General features: G+C 44.3%; 1 protein-coding gene across 2 annotated transcripts; it reads left to right on the top strand.

The window, feature by feature from the left end:
• On the top strand, positions 1-19,212 carry prdm15 (PR domain containing 15). Of its 2 annotated transcripts, none has more exons than XM_087847051.1 (24): positions 1-69; positions 646-685; positions 785-878; positions 1,667-1,820; positions 1,905-2,057; positions 2,148-2,256; positions 2,343-2,426; positions 2,672-2,881; positions 6,176-6,385; positions 6,479-6,570; positions 6,655-6,742; positions 6,821-6,988; positions 9,145-9,239; positions 9,322-9,453; positions 9,993-10,133; positions 10,238-10,401; positions 10,737-10,816; positions 11,144-11,263; positions 11,372-11,503; positions 12,907-12,990; positions 14,422-14,597; positions 14,691-14,771; positions 16,768-16,989; positions 18,173-19,212. In XM_087847051.1, the coding sequence occupies exons 2-24, from the start codon at positions 655-657 to the stop codon at positions 18,707-18,709; spliced, it is 3,357 nt and encodes a 1,118-aa protein (XP_087703177.1). In that variant the 5' UTR covers positions 1-69; positions 646-654; the 3' UTR covers positions 18,710-19,212. The 2 variants fall into 2 exon arrangements, with proteins under 2 accessions (XP_087703177.1, XP_087703176.1); XM_087847050.1 differs by having other exon boundaries at positions 6,479-6,573.
• Positions 19,213-20,064: the final 852 nt, after the last annotated feature.

The raw sequence follows: 20,064 nt of genomic DNA, 5'->3' as shown, positions 1-20,064 counted from the left end.
TGCGCCGTTTCTGGAGCGGATTGGAACCCGGAGTCAGGATTTGGTAAATGAAGGGGTTTTGCAGAAAAGGTAACGTGTTTCCCGACCAATACACGCCGCCTTTCTACCAAATGGAGACGCAGTTTGGTAGTAAAGGTGCAGCTGATCCGTCCGGTTCGGTCCGAGTTTACCCGAAACGCCTCCACCACACACTGGCGGCCGTTGAATAGCATTGACTCCGGTTTGGGGGTTTGCGTCTCCGGTCCATCCGCCATGCCGACTGTTCTTTGTTACATTTTAGCAAAGAGGAGCCGCTCAGATCGGAGTTAAAACCCGGCTAGAGTTTGGGAACGACTCAAATCCTGGATCCCGTCTATTCTCCGGGCTGCATATGTTCAAATACACGCGTCAACTGTTTCGCGTAGACCAAAAACCAGTTAATGTTTTCATAAGACACTAGTGTGCAGCCGGTAGGGCTGATGCATTCACGTACACCTGAAGGGTCCCACATTAAGCGATGAGCAGGCTCAGAAGTTCAGTTACATCCTGAAACACTCGTTAAAGTACTTCCTTCGTGTAAATGCAGTAAAACTGAGCGCGACCCGGCTGCTGCTCTGCTCTCTGCGTGCTTTCTGGTAAACATGCAAACACTTTCCTTCTCTGTAGGTTGGCATAATGGCTGAACAGACACCAGATGAGTTCATCTGTGAGTATGACTCCAGCCCTTACTGTGTGTGTGTGTGTGTGTGTGTGTGTGTGTGTGTTAAAGCACTATGAAGACAGATGTGATGTGTGTATCTGACAGGGTGCGAGGACTGTGGCCAGTACCATGACTCTGAGTGTCCTGAACTTGGGCCGGTGGTGACTGTCCAGGACTCCTTCGTCCTCAGCCGAGCTCGGTGAGTGACAGCTGGAGGTGTCAGGTGGGGGTTTGGGCCATTCTTTGAACTCAAGTTTCTTTTTAAAGATTCAATCAGAGCAAAACCAAAGAAGGAGAAACATCGATCCCTGCTAGCGCTGACGTCATCCTGACCTGTGAAATTACAAACCCCATTCATGTGTCACCTTATTGCTGTTCTAGACCTTTAGATTGTCCAAGTATCCCACTGTGGGTGGTTGTGTTTCTGCCACTTGAAGCTTCATCCTAAATGTGGAACTTTTTAAACCCTTTAAACATAATAGATTTCTCACTCTATGCTTTCTTCTCACAAGCATACAGCTGCCTTCCTCGAGCCTCAGCCTGCAGTTTCTCACTCTCTCTTTCTCTGATATTTTGCATCATTGGGGCTTCTGTCTATAATATTGCACAAAATTGCTCAAAAGGGGAGGACACACCATTTTTCAGCATTTTAAGTAGTCAGCATACTGAATCAAGTGATGCTGAAACTAAGGGATCACAAGAAGGCAGACAGGCAGGAGGCTGGCCTTGTTATTGTAAAGACCCTACAATAACCAGATCATCCTCTGTGATCAAGCACTTAGCAACAGCGGCAGCAACAGTCCCTGTTTTAACAGGAAGAAGCTTCTGGGAGGAGTCTGCAGTAGCAGGTTGGGGGTTGTGACTGGTGATGATGGAGAGTTGAGAGTAAAGAGTGAGGTCGCTTTGAGCTTTTATCATGCTTTTAGCTTACATGCTGAACAGACAGCAATCAGGAGTTTATGCCATGTTGCTCTTTCCTTGGATCAGGTCGTCTCTTCCGGACAGCCTGGAGATCAGAGAGATGGGAAATGGAGAGGAGGGGGTGTTTGTCCTGCACCGGCTGGTCAAGAGGACTCGGTTTGGGCCCTTTGAAGCAAAGAGGGTTCCCCACCTGGAGAAGGAAGGAGTGTTCCCCCTGAAGGTGCACTTAAACCCCCTGCTTTAAACTGTGCATGTGGTTTTTAACTTTAACTTCCTTCTTGGTCCTCTCTCTGTCGTTGGGCAGATCTTCAAGAAGGACGGTGTAGTGGTGTGTTTCGACTCCAGCAGTGAGGAGGACTGCAACTGGATGATGCTGGTGCGACCTGCCAGCGACCACAAGCACCAGAATCTGACGGCTTACCAGCAGGATGACGAATTGTACTTCAACACCTCCCAGGTATCTTCCTCCACCTGAAACCTGTGTGGCTCCTTCGCCTCTGTAAGCGGACTGATTTGTTGATCCACCTGCCGCTGTTGTGTTTCCCAGGATGTGCTGCCAGGAACAGAGCTGAGAGTCTGGTATGGAGCGTTCTACGCCAAGAAGATGGAGAAGCCCATGCTGAAACCCCCGCTTCAGCCACCGCTGCCTCCACCTGGTAGATTTGGTTACAGCACGGATGCTGTTGGGGTACCATGGAAACTGTGAGAGTTACATCTTCTGGTTTTTCTCTTTTTCAATCAGATGCAACAGCTCCATCTGCTAAATCTGAGATCTCAGAGAAAAGTGGAGCCCACATGCCTCCAGCGGCTGAAGACAGCAGCACAGGTATGATCATTAAAAACACCCACCACCTCCAGTTCACGTCTTTGAAATGTTTTCCCATATTTTAGCTAAGTTTGTGATTATAATCTGTTTTTTCTTTTAACTGCATCAATTTTTCAGCAGCTTTTTGTTCTGGCAGCGAGTCCAGCATGAGTGAACGCCACATGTTCACCCGTTCAAAAGCTGAACAAAACGCTGCGTCATGATCGCACACGCTGACTCATCTACCCCTTTTCTGTGGATCACAGGCGACATGCTGAGCCACCTCAATGAGGTAAAGACGGTAACGGTGCTTCCAGCGGAGCAACTCCTGCCCCAGGGGGAATGCCTGGTTGGTCCTGATGAGGAGGAGGGCAGGTCCCCTGCAGCTCAGCCCAGCCCCAAGAGAGGGCACAGCCGAGGGAGGAGGGCTAAAGGACGCAGGCCCGGTGCTGCAGCTGCAGCAAGCAAAAACAGAGGTGAGAAGAAAGAGAGAGTCAGGCTTGGGCAAAAAGAAACTTGGTGAAACATATTCTGGCTTGCAGCGGTTAAATGAAGATGATCGCATGATATTTAGAATGCATGCTGCACCAGTTAAAACACAAAGCAAAAGTAGATCGAGTGTTCCCTCGGTCAGCGCCTGTTTCCTGCACAGCACAGCTCAAAGTTTCTGGATATAATCACGACGTTAAGACAGATCAAATTCAAATGTGTAGCACAGCAGGAGGTGAAGCGCTTGTTCTTTGAAGCAGATCATCGTCCGCTGTAACAAGTAATGTTGACCAAGAACAAAGCAACAAGTGTTGTAGAGTTGCGTCTGCACCACAGAACAACACAGAAAAGACACAAAGACAGTTAATGCATGAAGATCCTGCAGTGCTGAGGTGAATCGCCCAGTGTCAACGCAGACGAGGCTCCTTGTATCCATCCAGCTCACAAAGTCACCAACCAATCACAGTCCATCTGAACAAAGATGTGTGCCCACTAAACACGTCGAGCCAGGAACGTCTCAGGTCTCTGGTTTACTTAACCCTTTAAAACCGGTCAGAGCAGCACGCTCTGTTTTGCGTAACTATTTTTAAATCCCGGTAGCTCTGCAACCACGTGAGCTAGCGCAATCATTTTTTTGCATATGAAACCGGAGGAGTTGTACTTACATCTTATGCCATCAGCTTGTCCTCGGTCACAGTTTCCTTCCACATATAGTTTTGCAAAAACTGCATAAAAAGCACTTGCAGCAACAAAAACATAATATTCCAGAAACACGCTTTGCTGATCCGATCAGCTGTTCATAACACTTCCTACGTTGGAATAGACGTCAGCACGAACTATCGCATGTCCGCCATGACCTGCCCGAAACCGGAAGTGACGTCATTTTTGTGGAAATGTAGTTTTTTACCATCAGGGCCTCATGAACCTATACTGGTGTTTTTAAAAGTTATGTTTGACTTTATGACTTTCTGTGTGGTTTCTGGGATGCTTAGGACTCATATTGCACTGCTGGAAATAGTTTATTTTGATGCATATGCTGCTTTTTTGCAAATTTGCATTATAATATTTATTTTCGTTTTTCCTGCAGTATATAAAAATTGGTGTATTTCAAAAATAAAACTATGAAGACACTCAAAATAAATTTCCTGTGGTGGGAAACTATTTTGTGCAACTTTTTTGTATTTACAGTTTTGAGGGATAAGCCTCTTAAATTTCTCTAACTAGAAATATATGTTAAAAAAACAAAAATGATTTTACATTTTTTTTGTAGTTTATTGCACTTTTTTGCAATTAATGTAATTACTATGCACTTAATGCAGACATATTATTAAAATCTGGGCTGTAATGGTTGTATTGATGTATAGCAACTTGAAATGCTCCCAAAAATGGCTCCACAGCATGTAAACATATAATATAAGCTCTGGCGGACTTGGTTCTATGGTAGGTCTTAAAGGGTTAATGGAAAAAACATGTTGTCCCTTCATGCAATTACTTTTCCAAAGTGGCAAAACCTGCGCTGTATCAAATCACCACCGGGGGAAAAGAGGGATCTCACGTGTACTTTTCTACTTTTTCGAGAAGCCATACAGAAACTCCTCAGTAAAAGTCACATGACAGCCCACCTATAGTTTTCCAAAAAGCACCCCAAGGACGCTCAGACCATGAGAAACTAAGTTCTCTGGTCTGATGAAACAAAGATTACACTCTTTGGCTTGAATGCCAAGTGAAACCGCTCATCACGTGGATGATCTCATCCCTACAGTGAAGCATGGTGGCAGCAGCATCGCGCTGTGGGGATGTTGTTCAGAAGCAGGAACTGGGAGACTAGTCAGGGTGGAGGTAAAGGTCAATGCAGCGATGCACAGAGGCATGATGTGGATGTTAGCCTGCTAGAGCGCTCTGGACCTCAGACTAGGGTGAAGGTTCATCTTCTAACACAGGGGTGGGGATATCTAAAACCTGCAGGTCAACACACCTGAATCAAATCATTAGTTCATTACCAGGTCTGGAGAACTTCAAGACATGTTGAGGAGGTCATTTAGCCATTTAAATCAGCTGTTGGATCAAAGACACATCTAAAACCTGCAGGACACCTGCAGTTCCTCCACCTCTGTTCTAACAGGACAATGACCCTAAACAGCCAAGATAACAGAGGAGTGGCTTTAGACATTTCCCTCAATGGCCCGGTCACATCCCAGAGTTGAACCTGGCTGAACGTCTCTGGAAAGAGCTGAAAATGGCTGTGCACCAACACTCCCAATCCAAACTGCTGGAGCTTGAGAGATTCTGCAAAGGAAAGTGGGAAACAATTCAATTTTATTTATATAGCGCCAAATCACAACAAAAGTCGCCTCAAGGCGCTTCATAGATACAGAGAAAAGCCCAACAATCATATGACCCCCTATGAGCAGCACTTTGGCGACAGTGGGAAGGAAAAACTCCCTTTTTACAGGAAGAAACCTCCAACAGAACCAGGCTCAGGGAGGGGCGGGGCCATCTGCTGTGATTGGTTGGGGTGAGAGAAGGAAGACAGGATAAAGACATGCTGTGGAAGAGAGACAGAGATTAATAACAGATATGATTCAATGCAGAGAGGTCTGTTAACACATAGTGAGTGAGAAAGGTGACTGGAAAGGAAAAACTCAATGCATCATGGGAATCCCCCGGCAGCCTACATCTATTGCAGCATAACTAAGGGAGGATTCAGGGTCACCTGGTCCAGCCCTAACTATATGCTTTAGCAAAAAGGAAAGTTTTAAGCCTAATCTTAAAAGTAGAGATAGTGTCTGTCTCCCGAATCCAAACTGGAAGCTGGTTCCACAGAAGAGGGGCCTGAAAACTGAAGGCTCTGCCTCCCATTCTACTTTTAAATACTCTAGGAACAACTAGTAGGCCTGCAGAGCGAGAGCGAAGTGCTCTAATAGGGTGATATGGTACTACAAGGTCATTAAGATAAGATGGGGCCTGATTATTTAAGACTGCCCCAAAAATAGGCGTGCTAGCTTGTAGCGTCATACTCAAAAAGACTTGAGGCTGTAATCGCTGCCAAAGGTGCTTCCAAGCTACCAAGGTATCGAGCAAAGGCTGTGAATATTTATGCACATGTTATATTTCAAACAAACGTCATCACCTTGTCATTACAGAGCATCGCATGTAGGATGTTGAGGTGAAAAATGAATATGATTAATTTTGCAATAAGGGCGTAAAACGATCAAGTGTGCAACATGAGCTCATCTACGGTTGCTCCATCGACTTTGACGTTGGGTTCCTGATGTGTGCAGATGTGAAGCCCCCACTGGTGAGCTCGGAGCCTGTAGCGGCAGAGGGGGGAACGAGAGCGGCAGAGAACAGCAGCCCGCTGAGCGCTCCAGACAGCGGGCCTGTCCTGAAGAGGCACAGAGCCAGAGAGCACAAGAAGGTCTACGCTTGCCCCCGCTGCAACAAGGTCTTCCAGAACAGCAGCAACCTCAACAGACACATCCGATCTCACGGTATCGTTGTGGCTGCGATGGCGTCATCTCCAGATAGAGATCAATTCAGGAGGAGTGTGTTTACTAAAAGGTCCCTTCATGTGTGGTCGGCAGGTGATAAGCTGTTCAAGTGCGATGAATGTGACAAGTTGTTCAGCCGTAAGGAGAGCCTGAAGCAGCACATCTCATACAAGCACAGCAAGAACGTGGTAAGTGCGTTTCGAACGGCCGGATCGAGGGTTTCAGCCGCTCCGGCGGTTAATGACGTCGTGTGTTTATCCCCCCGACAGCCTGACCAAGAGTACAAGTACAAATGCAACACGTGTGAGAAATCTTTTCGCCTGGAAAATGCCTTAAAGTTCCACAACTGCCGGACAGGTAGGTTTGCCTCTTTTCTGTTTCCCCCTTGTGTCTGATCGCATTTCTAACCTTCCTCTTTTCATTCCTTCACTCCAGACGACAAGACGTTCCAGTGTGACATCTGCTCGCGGTTCTTCTCCACCAACAGCAACCTCTCCAAGCACAAGAAGAAGCACGGCGAGAAGCTCTACTCCTGTGAAATCTGCAACAAGATGTTCTACCGCAAAGACGTGATGCAGGAGCACCACAGGAGGCACGGTTTGGGTGAGTCCACGAGAACACAGAGCAGCGTTTGATTATTAACGCTATTTAAGAATAAATAAATCAGAGTATGGATAGTTAAACTCCCTCCCAGGCAGTCATGGCGCTGGTCTTATCAGTCACCGTGATTATGCAAGAAACGGGAAACGTCTCGCAGTCAAGTCTGCAACTGGAGACTCTGTAGGCCTGAACCTTTAAGGTTTTTAGAACAGAGAGATTTTCTGCAAACTACTCCAAAGTTCATGTGTCCATGTAGCTCAAACAGCTTCTTAAATAATCAGGCCCCATCTTATCTTATAGTCAGTGTTGGGGAGTAACGGAATACATGTACCGCCGTTACGTATTTAAAATACAAAATATGAGTAACTGTATTCCGTTACAGTTACCGTTTAAAAAGGTGGTATTTAGAATACAGTTACTTTGTTGAAATAAATGGATTACACGGCGGTACTTCCCTGTTTCATATTGTGGCGGGTCAGGACTGTTTGGGTTTTGTTTGACAGCTACGTTCTGTTGTTCCAGGCGGCAGCGTTACGGTTACCATGGTTACAGGGTGACGCTCTCGCTCTGTGTGTTTCCTGGGTGAGAGAGGCCTTTTTGTTGTTGTTGCTGTGCTAAGCTAATAGGCAGAATGCAGAATGTAGCTTCATGGGCAGTGTAGTCCGTGCTGCAGGGAGAACGGACTGCTGCACTAGTGTCTGTGAGCGAGGAGAGAGGAAAAGGAGAGTCGAAAAGTACGAGCTGTCATCGAGCAGAAACGGGAGCTGGAAGCATGTAAATATAATAATAACCACTGCAGCCAAGAAGAGTGCCTGACGAGCCCAGCTGTAAGTAAGCTATTAAGACTCGACTGTACACCGTGTTCGTGTTTTCCTCTGAAACAATAAGTTCTGTTGGAGCAGCCTTTCAACGCCTCTCTCTGTCTCTGCTAGCAAAGTTGACCCAGACAACAAAGTAAAGCTAGTTTTCAGCTACGAGCCGACACAGAACCCACCGTATTAGTCAGAGGTCCCTTTACTACGGTTCGGAGCCGCGGACCTTCAGTAACAGTAATAAATCACAGCAATAGTACATTCATGTAGTTGTAAACAGCATGATAATATATTAAGTAATCCAAAGTATTCAGAATACGTTACTCTCATTGAGTAACGTAACGGAATACGTTACAGAATACATTTTGGGGCATGTAATCTGTAATCTGTAATGGAATACATTTTAAAAGTAACCTTCCCAACACTGCTTATAGACCTTGTAGTACCATATCACCCTATTAGAGCACTTCGCTCTCGCTCTGCAGGCCTACTTGTTGTTCCTAGAGTATTTAAAAGTAGAATGGGAGACAGAGCCTTCAGCTTCCAGTTTGGACACCAGACTCTGCTCTAAAGATTAGGCTTCAAACTTTCCCGTTTGATAAAGCTTATAGTCATGTGACCCTGAGCTATTCCTTAGCTAAGGCACAATAAGCCTTCGTTCACCTCATTTCACTCTGTGTGTGCTTACGCAACACTCGGCATTAATCATTAGTCGTTTTTAATCTCTGGCTCTTCCACAGTGTCTCTTTTGTCCCGTCTTTCTCCCCTGAGCCGTGTTCTGCTTGCTCATAGGGGGTCGTTTGATTGTTGGGGTTTTCTCTGTTTTATTGTTGGGTCCTCGCAAATAGGAAGAGTCTCGAGGCAACTGTGACTTGGTGCTGTGTGAGCAAAACTATTGGTCAGATCTCTGCAGGTTGTTCTGTGTGTTCGACTCCAGCTGGTTTGATCTGTTGCTGAGAAACATCCCCCACAGCCTGATGCAGCCACCGCCATGCTTTACTGTAGGGGTTCAGAGAATACTTTTAACCGTACCATGACAGCTATTTAATCACTGTTTAGCAAATATTAAGTGATTTGTTGTTTTGTGAGTTTAGCCAGGCAGCAACAAATGATATCAAACAGTTATTTGCAGCCGTTCATATGATTGCATTACTCTGGCATTGTTAGTGGTAATCATATCGAATCTCACTGTGTAAACGATTTCATAAAACTGAGAAGGATTCGACAAACACACAGATGACCAAGTCAGAGCTGAGCAGCCTGGTGCATTTTTGCACCGTTTAGATGGATTTCTCCTGTTGGCCCTGACGCTCTTCGCTAAACTAAACCTAAAATCCATCCGCACAGGACCAAAGCACATGAAGAGAGAGGAGCTGGAGGCCAATGGAGAAGAAGGGACCAAGTACAGGAAGGAGCCGTCACCCTGTCCCATTTGCAGCAAGGTAAGCCGTCTGCGCATGTCGGCTTATGGCATCACTTCATTGTGCACCTGCTTCACTGCAGTGTGTTTCTGTGTGCGCGCAGGTGTTCTCCTGCAGGAGCAACATGAACAAGCATCTGTTGACTCACGGCGATAAAAAGTACACCTGTGAGATCTGCGGCCGCAAGTTCTTCCGTGTAGACGTCCTCCGAGACCACATTCACGTGCACTTCAAGGTGAAACCTGCAACATGATCAGACCTTTTGAAGGGTTCATTCACAGAGAAGCTGCTGCTTCATCACAAGATCAAAGAGTTTGTGTTTCAGTATATTACAAAAATGCAGGATTTCTGGATGAAAGCTGCACCACTGCTTATTCCACAGGACCAACGACGCATGTAGAGTCTGTTCCACTCGTTTAACAGCGCCGCTGCACATCTAGCTGCACAAATTCAGAACGCTTTATGGGCCTTGGGCCTTTGAGTACTTGGCTTCCACTTTAATCACACACACAAGGATTTACATGAATTAGAGGGACGCCACTTTGACTCAGATCAGGTATCAAAATGTGCTCCATCTCTGATTCAGTATTATTCTATACATTTACATGTCCTCAGTCAGAATCTCACCATTTCTCTAAATTATAGAAAAGGTGACATATTTAAAAAAAAATCAGAAGCACTGCTACTCAGATAAGAAAAGATAAACACAGAAATGCTCAGGTGCTCTCCAGATACCTGCCGTTCATCAGGTTGAATGACATCCTTTTATTTCAGGACATCGCCTTAATGGACGAGCAGGAAAGGGAAGTCTTCATCAAGAAGATCGGCATCTCAGCGGACGACAGTGACGAAACAGACGAGGATGAAGATGAAGATGACCCAGAGCACCATAAATATAACTGCAAGAAATGCCAAGTAAGCAATCTTCCGACCGTCACGGAGAAACTCTGCAGTCACATGGAGCACCACGCATCCCTGTGTCCCACACAAATAACACATGTCCTGCTTCTTGTCTCCAGCTGTCCTTTGCAAAAGGAAAAGAGTACCTGAAGCACATCATGGAGCAGCACAAGGAGAAAGCCTACGGCTGCGGGATCTGTAACCGACGCTTTGCACTCAAAGCCACTTACAACGCTCACCTGGTCATCCACCGAGAGCAGCTGCCCGACCCTTCGGTGCAGAAGTAAGACTGTAGGAAGCGAGCAAGTACAAATGCTAGTCACAGTCTTGTGGGTCTTGTGTATAATTGTATAAAGAAGTACTTTTGAAATCTGGTGATGAGAAGAAATCATCTGATTCCTTTAAATATGTTCACAGGAGGAAAGATAGCATCAGCCATTGAGTGCTAGTTACTAATCATTCATGCATGTGAGAGCTGAAATTGCTGACTTGCACCTAAAAGGAAATGATGTCATTTTTAGCACAGACTGTGTATTTTTCAAAATAAAGGTACTAAATAACTATGAAGTCAGAAAAATGTGCAGAAATCATTTTCAAATGTTTCGCTCTTTCCTAAAGGTACATCCATCCATGTGAGATTTGTGGGAGAATATTCAATAGCATTGGAAATCTGGAAAGGCACAAGATCATCCACACAGGTGAAATGTTTATTCTAACAAATTTATTCGCCTACCACCCAGTGTAAGGTTTTTAAATGAACACTACTGGTAATCTGCAAAATCTTTTATGTTTCTGCAATGTTTCATCCAAACGCTAATCCCACAAGATTTTAATTGAAGTCACATTTTTAATGCTAAAATGTGTGTTTTTATAAAATAATGGCATAAAAATGTTCCTCTGTTCAGCAAAGCAGCTGAAAGTATAATCAAGGGCAGCACGTTCCTACGCTGGCTCAAACTCTCACAGGGCGAGTTTGTGCAAAGGTGACGTCACAATAAAAAAAAGATGTTTGTTCACTCATCCAGGGGTGAAGAGCCACGGCTGCGATAAATGCGGCAAATCGTTTGCAAGAAAGGACATGCTGAAGGAGCATCTCAGGGTGCACGACGACAACCGAGAGTACCTGTGCGCCGAGTGCGGGAAAGGTCATCGCACGCCTCATTGCTCTTTTCCCACCGTGTAAACTGAACACGTAGACTTGAACTGGTGGTGGTTGAATTTTTCTGAGATTGTGTCAACGTTTGCCTGCCCAGGTATGAAGACCAAACATGCTCTGAGGCACCACATGAAGCTCCACAAGGGCATCAAAGAGTACGAGTGCAAGGAGTGTAAGCGCAAGTTTGCCCAAAAGGTCAACATGCTGAAACACTACAAGAGACACACAGGTAAGTGAGAATGTGTGTGTATACTAGGGCTGCCACAAACGAGTATTTTGATAGTCGACTAGTCACCGATTATTTTTGTGATTAGTCGACTAGTCAGATCATCATCCATTGGACGTACAGCTTATTGCACCAGCTGCATCTGCTCTTATATAACTATCATTAGCTTACAGCTTTAAGTGTTTAAGGTATGTGCTAACTAAAAATAAAGACAAGATGATAGTTATTAAATTTTAATGAGATTTGCAGATTGTTTTGGTGAAGTTTAATAAACTCCTTGCTATCTAAAATATAACAGGACACCGGAGTAAATTCTGGAGCATCTCACACTTCTGATAATCAGCTGTCTGCTTGACGTTTATTCAGCTGTGTAAAAACTATAACTTTAATCTCAGCCAAACCGATTTACTCAGGAACAAATAAAATACAAAAAAAAGCCAAACAATAACATTTTTAAGTTATCTAAGTGTCTTGTATATATTTAACCTGAGTAGCGAAAGACGGTGGTGGGTTTGAAAACGATTTGCCGGGAGTCCGGTGTTCTCACGGCGCTAGTTAGCCTAGCCCCCGGCTAGCTATCGAGCTAGTGGCTAACAGACGTCTCCGAAAACGTCGGAGCGCTTTTGAAAATATGTGGTGTCTTGATAAACTGAGCAGATATTTGAGGTTTACACAGCTACATTCTCGCCTGAAAATATGTTAAACGTTTATTTTGTGACCCAGAAAGAATAATAAGAGTAATATTAAAACTAACTAGCTGCCGCCATTGTTGGAAACTGAGCTGGGCTGCGCTATGAATTCTGGGACACAACTTCTTCTTCTTCTTCTTCGGGGTTTAACGGCAGCTGGCATCCTTGTACATGCAGTGCTGCCATCTTCTGTTTCAGTCCGTTACTACACTCTTAAATCCTACTACTTATTCCTGCGTCTTTTGGGATCTTACAAAGCTTCAAACGACGCGTCGACTATTAAATCAGTCGTCGACGGTTTTGATAGTCAACGTAATCGTGACTAATCGACTAATCGTGGCAGCCCTAGTGTATACACATAGAGCTCATTTTAATGCATTACCTTAGTGTAACACACACAGACACACACATACATATAGCATAAGCATGATGGGTTGGTTACTCTGTTTTTCCATGTACACAAACACACACCTGCACTAATGCTCAGTCATACACCCACAGCCGCTGTAATTGTTTTTGTCTGTGTAGCCCCACCACACTGTCTTTACCCTAATTGTCTCGATTGTTCTCACTTGTCTCTATTGCAGTAAGAAAAAGTGTTTGTGTGTCACAGACATGAAGGATGTATACTGCAAAAAAAGCACTAAGAACCGAGCACACCTAACAGAATCACATCATTGTCCCTCAGTGCTTGTTTTTGTGTCACCGTGCTTGCAGGTATAAAGGACTTCATGTGCGAGTTGTGTGGAAAGACTTTCAGTGAGAGGACCACACTAGAGACTCACAAGCTCATCCACACAGGTATTTCATGTCACTGTGGCGTCATAAAACCAGACTGCTGTGCATTGCTCGGTTATTACAAACTGAACATGAAACTCTTTCATCTGAATCTACTTTCCTGCTACATTTAAATCAGAACATTGTAAACAGGACTGGACCAAAGTCCTTCATAATGAAGTGAGAGGCTGATAAAGTCCCACAGAAAGCAACTTATTACTTATAATCTTCAAATGTAATGTAATATGTAGTAATGTAATATCTTCTTTTAGTCATAATTTAAAGTGATTTTACCAAAAATAATTTTAGCTGTTAATGTTAACTGTTGTAGTTTGAAAACGTAAGTTAGCTCTTATTAGTTGTTGATGAATAGAGGAAAGAGGAACTTTTGTTTGATCCCAAAAATAAGAAGGTTGACTTAAGTTAGCATAAAGGCTAAAATCGTGTGGTTACAGCTAAGCAGTTTGGTCCAAAGGTAAACTTGCCAAAAAGCTGTGACATGCAGCTGCTGCCAGGACCTTATGGTTTAAGAAGCACGTTGTATCCTTTCGTGTAAACGCCTGCTATTTTTGGATTAGCGTAATGTTAGCTACATGGTGCTAACTAAACAGTAGTTTCGAGTTTTATTGTCATGTACGGAGAAACAGTGTAGCCACGTTTAAACATAATGAAATTCTTTGGCTCGTGCTCCTCAGCTTTACATGAACATGTAGAAAGTGTGCTGTTATATTAAGAAGAAAATAGCAGTAATAATACTGATGATGATGATGATGATGATAATAAAAGAGAAAAAAATTCTCTAAATATTTAATAGTTAAGACAAGTTGGTATGTGCATGTTGTGCAAAACTTGTGCAACGAGCATTTAAGTGGCGTTTGTTGAAGTGACAGTGTGTAGAGTCCTGTAGTTGTAGTGAGCGTGTAATGGTGCGTGCAGAACGTCAGCAGCTCGAAAGCCTGATGGCTTGTGGGTAGAAACTGTCTCTGCGTCTGCGAGCGCGGGTCTGAATGCTCCTGAACCGCCTGCCGGACGGCAGGACTGAGAAAAGTCTGGCTGGATCGGAGAGGAGCCGCTGCATCTTCCTCGTGCAGCGCTGTCTGTAGAGATGCTGCATGGCTGCCAGTTCAGTCCTGGTGATGCGCTGTGCTGTCCTCACCCCCCTCTGCAGCTTTGTGGTCCAGAGCGTTACAGCTGCCGTACCAGGTGGTGATGCAGCCAGTCAGAGTAGTAGCTACACCTATGAAGCAAAGTTACAAACAATTTTTAGGAAAATGTTTTCTTTCTTAAACAAAAGTTTAATAAGACAGGGAAGGACTTGGAGATTTGAACACAAATCCAACAACACAAAGCAAAGATGGAGTGCATTACACACAACATTGAATATGATAAGGTTTAATTCGGGGCTTCATGCTAGCTGATGCTGTTGAGCTGACCTCTCCTTCTCTGCTGCTGCAGTGGGTAAGACGTGGACATGTCCCACATGCGATAAGAAATATCTGACCGAGTACATGCTGCAGAAGCACGTCCACCTGACCCACGAAAAGGTAGAGGCCCAGTCGTGTCACCTCTGCGGGACAAAGGTGTCCACTCGCGCTTCTATGAACCGACACCTGCGACGCAAACATCCCGAGGTGAGTGGGGTCAGACCGGAGAGGAAACGGCCCACATTACAGCACTCGAAAGGCAGACTCGACCTGAAATGCTGTCCTTCTATATGCCTACAGGTGGTGTCTGTGAGACTCGACGAGTTTGATGATCTTCAGGAAAATTTGTCAATGAATGAGTCATCTATCAGCATTGTGCAGGTTAGAATAAAATTCTGGATTTCTGACACCACCGGGCCTCCAGCCATCGTCTTCAGATGGTCCAAAATGCAGCAGCTCGCCTGCTAACTGGTACCAAACGGAGAGCGTATAACCCCAGTTTTAGCTTCTTTACACTTCCTGTCTCCTACAGGATCCAATTTAAACTTTTACTTTTTGTTTTTAAGTCTCTCAACGCCCGAGCGCCTTCTTACCTGTCTGAGCTCCGCTCTGTTTATGCTCCAGGAAAAACCACGAGGTCGAGCTCAAAATAGATGCTGTCCATCCCACGGACTTGTCTCCAATCTCGTGGTGATAGATCCTTCTCTGTGACAGGTCCCAGAGATCTGCACAAACACAATTTAAATCACTACTAAAGACACATTTTTATGCCCTGGCTTTTAACTCACTATGACCCAGGCATTCTGCTCTTATTTTAAATAGTTTTAGTTATTGTTTTAATTCTTTTATTGTCCTATTATTGTTATTATTGTATTACATTGTTGCTTTTTAATGCCATTTTTATATTGTTAAGCACTTTGTGCAGCATCGGCTGTTTGAAATGTGCTATAGAGATTGACAGACCACGTGACTTTCGCGCATTGCATGCCGGTAACTCGTGGCAAAACAATCCAAGTACCGCATCAAATGCAAGCATTTGCAGCACCGCAAAACGTTCATTCTCCGGTTCCAATACCTTCTTGCTTTTTCTTTGCCCCCCAAAAAAGTTATGTACAAAACGAAGGATAACAATGCCGGTCTGTACAAAGACAGACTTGATGAAAAGGCAAAGAAAAGATACGAGGAAAAAAATCAGAGGAGTGAAAGGGTTATACCCTTACACAGAGTGGACAAAATACGTCAGCGTGCTGCCCAACTTTCACCACGCTCATATTTATAATCATACGGTTCTTGGAGTGAGTGCATACACTCATGAAGTTTAGTAACTTCAGGTCACTGCAACAAGCCCAGGAACAGTTTACCGACGGATGGGTACAGGACCATGAAATGCACCGTGTAGAATGAAAGACCATCGTACGTATCATAAGTTCACCAGTCTCACAAATCGTCTTCATAAATACACATTTGTTAACCGTTTATTAATAGGACCTTTGAGCTCAACGGTAATTAATTAGTAGTGGAAATAATTTCTGGTAAGCGTTACAGAAATGTAGCAGTGACAATAATACTGTATGCTGTAATCGTACTGGGCAATTAGTGATACAAAAGAACTGTTTTATCCTGTGAATAAAAGTATGTGTTTTTGTCAATGTACCATGGTAATAAATGAAGCGAAACGCAATATTGTGTCAGGACAATTCACTATTTATGCACAATAAACAAAGGAGCATAGCGCCACAATTTCTGTTCAGCGCCAGACTTGCTTGTAACCTATATCACCAATTATGTTATGAAAAATGACTTATTAACTACAACAGAAGACTGACCTTTGTGGAAATGCTTGGAGCAGACTAACCTGTGAGCTGGAGTGTTCTGGGACGTTATATTTGGTCTTTGAATGGCTGCAATCCAGGCCATCCGTCGCCTCTTTGTTACTTCGGAAACATGGCTCAAACAATTTCTCTTCAACGACGTAATCCGATAAAAAACGATCTCTTTACCCGTCGGCTTCCCGTGGCTGTCATGCGACCGGCTATTGCAGTTAATAATACAACAGCTTCTTGACAGTTTTTTGTGTTTCTTTTTATCGCTGTGTAACTGATTTCAATTGAAAGCCTGCGTGCGCTAGTACCTCTTGCCACGAGTTCCCAGAATTCTTTGCGGTTTTACCCTTGAATGACGTCACATTTTCAATCTCTATATAAATAAATTTGACCTTGACCTTTGACCTTATTGACAAACGAGGTGGTTTTAGGGAGGCGTAGCTATGGAAACATTGACAAACAACAAGAAACCATATTGTCTAAGTATGTCTGTGGTGTCAGCTGCCTTAAAATCTGCATTTTTCTGCACACTAAAGATGTTTCACTTCCTGCAGCCCTCTCTGACCATGGAAAAAGACGGGATGTCTCAGGAGCGGCCCAGTCGACCTTCCCGACACCCCAAGAAGAAGCAGAGAAGCTCAGCTGAGCCGGAGCTCTCCGAGTCCGATGAATACGTTGACTTTGCTGAACCAAGGCACGAAGCCATGTCAGAATTCAACGCCGTCATTGTCGGTGACGAGACTGAGACGAGCTCTGCTGTACAGAGCATCCAGCAGGTACGTGTGCACGTTTCCCCCAGAAGATTCTGCTTTGTCGCTACAATAACGTGTCCAATTTCTTTCCCCCGAACACCACGATAAGTGGACAAAGGCAGGCGGCCTGATTAAAAAGGAAAACACAGACTGAAGTTTTTCTCCCTGAGGAGCCCTTAAGTCCCCCACGGCGGCTGGCTCGACATTGCCGATGAAAGGCAGAATAAATCTGGATTTGCACTTGTTTTGTTGATTATTTGATATGAAGTCATCATTTAATAACTGTGGCATTTGTCTAAAAACGTGGCAGTTGTCTAATAAAGTTTTTTTTTGAATGGGCTATAATGTTACACAACCGAATAAATTGCCGACTCTGGTAATTGTTGACCTAGTAGTTATGACTTCATTGGGAATCGTAGGATAAAATGTGGATCTGTTGAGTAAAGCAGGTGTAAAACACACAGTCAAACCACAAAATGATTCCATTTATAATATACAATTGTTTTCCTACTGTTGAGACGGTGTTATGAAATTACACAAATGCAGTGCAACGCTTGAAGCCACAACTGACAGCTGAGGCTTTGTGATTACAGATGTGCTCAAACACCTTTAACAATTTTAATAATATAACTACACAAAGTGGCATGATGCTTAAATAGTTTGATTTAAAAATGTGAAATAAGACGTAGTTTCTAATTTTATTTATTTATTTTCCATTTTTCAGATGTGTTTACTACATTATTTCTGTCCACTTGAGTCAATATAAGACTTTTATTCCAGCTGCAGTCATTTATATTTGGCCTCTGTTCTGGAACTTTCCTAACATGTGCAGCCAAGAGGCCAGGAGAGCGGCAGCAGCAGCAACAACACATTTCTTCCTGTTAAAAGGGAGTTTTTCCTTCCCGCTGTCACCAAGTGCTTGATCACTGGGTGGTGTCTAATTGTTGGGGTTTTCTCTGCATTATTGTAAAGTCTGTACAAGATAAATCACCTTGAAGTGACCGTTGTTGTCATTTGGTGCTGTGTGAATGCAATAAGATTCAGTTCAGTCAGCTGGTCTGCCTGGATCGCTGGCTGAGCTTGACTCACGACCTCAGCCAGCTGCTGTTCCTCACAAACTCAGATCATAACAACAGTTTTGTGCTTTAGCGGCAGATGAGCAGCTTTCATCATCGACTTGCAATTGATTCCATTGTTGTCGTTTCAGGTGGTGGTTCTGACCGACCCCAGTGCTCCGTCAGCCTCCTCCCCCAACAGTTCAGTGGGACTGACCAACATCACAGTCACGCCCATCACCAGCCACGCCCCTGCCCAGTTTACCAGCCTGCAGCCTGTCGCCGTGGGCCACCTGACAGCCAGCGACCGGCCCCTCACACTGGACAACTCCATCCTCACGGTCACCTTTGACACAGTCAGTGGCTCCGCTATGCTGCACAACCGGTCTGCAGAACTCATCCCAGAGACTGTAGGTCCTGCTGGAGGCGGGACACCCCAGTCCGTCGCCCATTTCATCAACCTCGCCACTCTGGTCAACCCCATGGGCCACCAGCTAGAGGCCCCGACTCTGGCGTGGAGGCCTGTACCTGCAGCTGAGGGCAGCCAGGTCACTCCAGTGGTGGAGGGTGCACAGGGGGAGAGTCAGGAGGCCCAGAGCCAGGGCCCAGATCCAGGCCGGCCCAGCCAGAGCCAGCCAGCCACCCCTCAGCAGCAAAGCAGTTCTGCGCAACAGATGTTCAGCTACTGATAGACACTAGGGGTGCAGGTCACCTCACACAGATACTGTTACATAGTAGAGTAGATTTTTAACAAACTGTACAAAGTTGTGATCACTGTCACCCAGATGCCTCTCCAGCCCAATGGAAGCAAATGGTATTGTAATATTTTTTAAGAGTAAAACGGGAAACAAATTGACAGTTAGTGAATCTGTTTTTGAGAAAATGAGGAAAAAATGTGCATTTAGCCACAATCACTGACGTCTGAAACCAAAGCAACTGTTGAATATTCTAACGCCTTACCAGCCTCGGGGGGGAAATGCATGTTTTTGAGATAAACCTGCTGCTTGAACAATGAGATGTGGAAATGCACCAACATGAAAAGCAGATGAACTTTGTGACAAAGTGAAGATCCGTTGACCACATTATAATAACACATGGTATTTGGTGTACTCCCTAAAACAGCTGAGTGCTGAACATGATTTTTGAATGCCGTAAACTGTAATTATTGTCAACCTGTCTGAAATAAATATTGGCAGCCATTTTTAAAAATGATATTTTTAAAGAAAATTCATCAGGTCGTCGTCCTTTTTGTATGTTGTCAGTTGTGACTGCAGCTGCAGAGAGAGCCTGATGGCTGGCCTTTGCCCATGTGGCCTGAAAAAGCCATATGGGCTCACCCTCCTGTGGGCCCATTTATTGTGGGCAGTCTAAGGCACACCTGTGCAATAGTCATGCTGTCTAATCAGCACCTTAATATGCCACACTTGTGAGGTGGGATGCAAAGGAGAAGTGCTCACTGCCAGAGATTTAGACAGATTTGAGAGTAATGGGTGTTTTGTGCATGTAGAAAATGTTTCATATCTTTGAGTTCAGCTCATGAAAAATGGGAGCAAAAACCAAAGTGTTGCATTTATAGTTTTGTTCAGTGTTTCTACACTTACACAACACATTTTGACACTCTGTTGAATGCTTTGATTTTCAAACTTGGCGATCCAGGAAGTATAGATTTTATTTGAAGAACAGAGTCAGTGTCTAACGAATCAGAAGGTTTTTCGCCCATGAAGCAGTTCAGCAAACATGTAAAGCACCAAAAATGCACTTTAGGTAGTAAAGTGTTTAAAATAACTTATTACTGATGAAAGACTCGCTCTAGTTTCCTTAATTTAATTTAATATAATATAATTCAGCCAGAGAGGAAACAGAAATCATGAGCCTGAGGAATACTTTATGCAAAACACTCGTGGAGGGGTGTGAACAGAAACCAAACAGCCACAGACGGTATCAACTACGTGAAAAATGGCGCCATCTAGTGGCCTCTTTCTGTCACTACAATAACTTCAAAAATGTTTCACCTGTAAAAGTTTCAAAGTGACGTTTTTTCACC

The sequence above is a fragment of the Neolamprologus brichardi genome, chromosome 10, assembly GCF_056152115.1.
Source record: "Neolamprologus brichardi isolate AB-2024 chromosome 10, ASM5615211v1, whole genome shotgun sequence".
In the NCBI taxonomy this organism is placed as follows: domain Eukaryota; kingdom Metazoa; phylum Chordata; class Actinopteri; order Cichliformes; family Cichlidae; genus Neolamprologus; species Neolamprologus brichardi.
This window is presented reverse-complemented; position numbering and strand designations above follow the sequence as displayed.

What these genes read in the sequence shown, in the direction of transcription:
- prdm15 (XM_087847050.1), top strand. Translation starts at nt 655, where the DNA reads ATGGCTGAACAGACACCAGATGAGTTCATCT. An exon ending in ACAAGCACAGCAAGAACGTG is followed by an intron (nt 6,574 to 6,654) that starts GTAAGTGCGTTT and finishes TCCCCCCGACAG; the next exon opens with CCTGACCAAGAGTACAAGTA. An exon ending in CCTGTCCCATTTGCAGCAAG is followed by an intron (nt 9,240 to 9,321) that starts GTAAGCCGTCTG and finishes GTGTGCGCGCAG; the next exon opens with GTGTTCTCCTGCAGGAGCAA.